The 3,871-nt window shown below is 28.7% G+C and overlaps 1 protein-coding gene across 1 annotated transcript; it reads right to left on the bottom strand.

The window, feature by feature from the left end:
• Positions 1–231: 231 nt before the first annotated feature.
• LOC149713719 (uncharacterized) lies at positions 232–1,523 on the bottom strand. Its single transcript, XM_089843925.1, has 2 exons — positions 988–1,523; positions 232–914 (listed from the first exon to the last, which is right to left on the bottom strand). The coding sequence occupies exons 1-2, from the start codon at positions 1,211–1,213 to the stop codon at positions 445–447; spliced, it is 696 nt and encodes a 231-aa protein (XP_089700051.1). The 5' UTR covers positions 1,214–1,523; the 3' UTR covers positions 232–444.
• Positions 1,524–3,871: the final 2,348 nt, after the last annotated feature.

A 3,871-nucleotide genomic window follows, 5' to 3' on the forward strand; every position in this document is an offset into this window, starting at 1 on the left:
CTTTAGCAAAAAACTTTCAATAGTTTACTTAAGCTTTAACATAGCGCTCTTTAAAAAAAAACAATTTTCTCCATGTATGACACATACTTTATGAAATGGGGAAAAAAATTGTTTTAAGTGTTCTTATTTTAAATTTCGCATGCAAAGACAAAATTAACACACAAAAGTGGGAATTTAAATGTCTTTAATTAATGCTGATTCAGTGTTTATGTTTATAAAAACGAACAAATATTATGATAAAACTTAATTTGTGATATTTTTTTTTCTTCCACCTTAATTGTACAATAAAAAATATAAAATTTGCAAAGATATACTAGGAACATCGTAAATCTAATCAAATGGTACTACAGAATTGATGGAAGGCAAGTATAATAAACAGTCCTTGTTTCATTTGATTGAATGAATTCTTCATTCTTCATCCATTTTGTATTTTTTCAAGTCTTCCTAAAAATTTATATCTTCTATGGTTAGATCAGTTTGAGTTTCTGCAGTTTTGTATGTATTATTGTTTGTCTGACTCGATACCTCCACCATTTCATCATTAGCTTGAACAGATGCATTTAAATAAAGTGGTACGCATTGACAAGCAACTTCAGCTCTTCCAGAATCTTCAATTCTGTCTTCAAGAATGCTTTTTTCCATAATCACAGAATCATCTAGACTGTCTACCGTTAACACAGAATCATCTAGACTATCTTCCGTTAACACAGAAACAAAGAGATCATTTCCCAATGATGACATTGCATTTTCACTTTTTGATTCCAATTCTCTCTTCTTCTTAGAACGCTCTAAATACCGATTATGTAAATCTAGTCTAGGTTTTGGAGATCTTAAGCTTTGCACACTTCTATATCCCAGGAAAAGTGATGGAACCCAATCAGGGTGCGTCTCATCTTCCAAGCTTGATGGTTTTCCTAAATAAAATGCATTGCATTAATGAAAAAATTTTAAAACTTGTACCATTTCTTTAAATTTAGTATTTCTTACCTGAAATAAAATGACGACTACATATTCTATGCCATTTCTGTATTAGATCAAAAGTTGAAAATTTTTCTTCAAGATGAACGGCATTAACCCAAGCCTGCCTTCTTTTACGCGAAAGTTCTTCAATATAAGGCCCATATTTCTTATTTACAGCAGGAAAAGAGTAAAACGAAAAACCCTTATCTTTTTCCGTGCGACTCTTACATTTAAAAACCGAACAATAAACCATTTTTAACTAAAATATTAATTAAAATTGCTAAGCCTGTGCCACTCTATGAGGATTTTAAGGAGAAACTCATTTGTCGTCTGCTACGTCAGACTCACTCAGAATCTGGCAGTCCGAAACCGGAAATAAGCACAGGACAGTGGACGAATTATTGGCAGCACTGCAAAGCGTCATTTTTAAAAAAATTCATAACGGTCAAAGAAGTTGAAAAAACCTCATCTGTAAGTACCATGCTAAAATTTTTAAATTTTATTAATACTCTTTTTAGTTTAAAATATTTTTAAGGACTTGAATGTTTAATAATAAAAGCTAGTTTATTTAAATTGTATTGTGAGCAAAATAATCAATGTTAAAATATTAAATTCGTGAATTTTTTGTTAGAAAATGTCAGGTACTACTTTTAGTGGACCCGTGACTGGCGTCACGTTTAACTTATTTAATGGAGGTCGAGGTGGTTGAGGTGGTCGCGGAGGTAGAGGTGGACGGCAAGGAGAGTCAAAAAAACCTTATTGGCGCGGCAAACCAAGAACGTGTTACAAATGTAAAAAACCTGGCCATTACATCCGAGATTGCCCAGAAATGAAAGGTAACACAATATTTTTAAATTATCTGTCCTGGTATCCTTTTTGTAACATCCTGTATTTTTAAGAAGGAATTGAACAAACTAACACGAATTTTGGAACTTTGGCCACAGATGTGGCCAAATTGAACCTAAATGTGGCTTCGGCCGAAAAAGAAATGGCTCTGGCTGAAAAAGTAGCGGCTCCTGCCGATACAGAAGCGGCTGCGGCCGAAAAAGAGGCGGCATCAGCCACTAATCAAATCACATTAATGGACAAGGTGGTGGATGACATTGACAAGGAGGGGGAGACAAGTGTCTAAAAATGTTTAAATTTTTCATTAAAAAAAAAAACTTTTAAAATGTTTTATTTCCGTGGAAAAAAAAAACTTAAATAAAATTATATTTAAAAATGTAATAAAATAAATAATATTAAAAATGTAATAAAATAAAAAAATATTTAAAATGTATTAAAATAGACAAAAACAATTAAAATAAGCAATATTTAAAAATGTAAAAAATATAAAATAAATAATATTTAAAATGTAATACAATAAAAAATATTTAAAATGTAATAAAATAAAAAATATTTAAAATGTAATAAAATAAAAAAATATTTAGAATGTAATAAAATAAAAAAATATTTAAAATGTAATAAAATAAAAAAAATTTAAAATGTAATAAAATAAAAAAAATTTAAAATATAAAAAAATAATAAAAATGTAATAAAATAAACAAAAATAATAAAAATGTAATAAAATAAACAAAAATATTCAAAATGTAATAAAATAATCCAAAAAAACCCAAAAATGTATTAAAATAAACCTAAAATATATAATATCTATAATAAAAAAGAATATGTTATGAATTGGTTTTTTGTGAACTTCATTTATCTCTTAATAAAATAGTTTTAGGTTATGTAGAGCAATGGCAGTATTACGTAGGCAAACGTCATACCTTTCTATCTCTGATCTCAAATACTTGCAGCAAGTCAGGAAATTAAATGGTATGAATCCTCCACGCCTGTAAACTATGTATACGGTTGCAGTTGTGTCAAAATGAGAGCAATTAAATATGTGTCTTTGATATTTAGCTGTGATAATTTCAGAAACTTAGTAAAAAGTAGTGTTATGTATTTAACCAGAATTTATTTTATTGAAATTTGTTAATAATTATTTAAAAAAATTGTAATACTATTTTATGTTTTAAATTTTACAAATAAAATTACTTCCAAAATAAAACGTGTTTTTAATGATTTACAAAGCTGTGGAGCCTAAGCTCGACATTTTCTATCCATTATCCACAAATTAGTAATTAATTTGAATGAAAATAGGTGGATATCTTTTATTAATTCGGAAATAATGCACACACTTTACATTTAAATTTTAGAAGTTAATTTATTATTTACTTTATTCAGCATTAATTTCACTAAGGCATAAACTAATTACCTACGAGGAATTAGCTAGTATATATGTTTAAAATTATAATTTAATCGTTTCAAAACTAATATGGTTTTAAACCGGTTTTTGTAATTTAGTTTTTAAAATTTGTGATTATTAGTGGTCAATATTGAAAATTAACCAATGGTGGAACTAATTTTTTTTAAACTCAATGAAACTGAAATATCAATGAATCATCTACTGAAAGAGGTATCAACCTATTATTTTTTTTTCAAAAGAAGGTAAATAAGGTTTAGATGGATTGCTGCTTCAAACAAGATTTAAAATGTAGTTTGGTCTAAAAGCTATAGGGAGCTAACAACTGGCTAGGGGGAAAAGATAGTCTGACGTCACACAGCCCCTCTCTGGTTGGAATTTTTGCGCGTAGAATACTGTTTCCAACCGTCAGGGGGGATGAAACTCCAGTAAGAGATAGAAGGGTGTGACGTTTCAGGGTCAGAACTGTTAGCACCCTATTGTCTCCGTCATGAGTTCCCATATCAGAAGGGGAAAAGAAGTATTATATTCTTCCCATAATATTTATCAAATTATTATTAATTTAATAATTTCTTTATCAACCTACCTTAATCATTTCCTTCCTAACATAACTAATTAAAAGATTATTAATTTCTTTATCAACTTGCGTAAATCATTTTCTTCCTA

The sequence above is a fragment of the Phalangium opilio genome, unplaced genomic scaffold (assembly GCF_054372755.1).
Source record: "Phalangium opilio isolate 3A_F unplaced genomic scaffold, DU_Popi_V2 ptg000009l_1, whole genome shotgun sequence".
NCBI lineage: Eukaryota > Metazoa > Arthropoda > Arachnida > Opiliones > Phalangiidae > Phalangium > Phalangium opilio.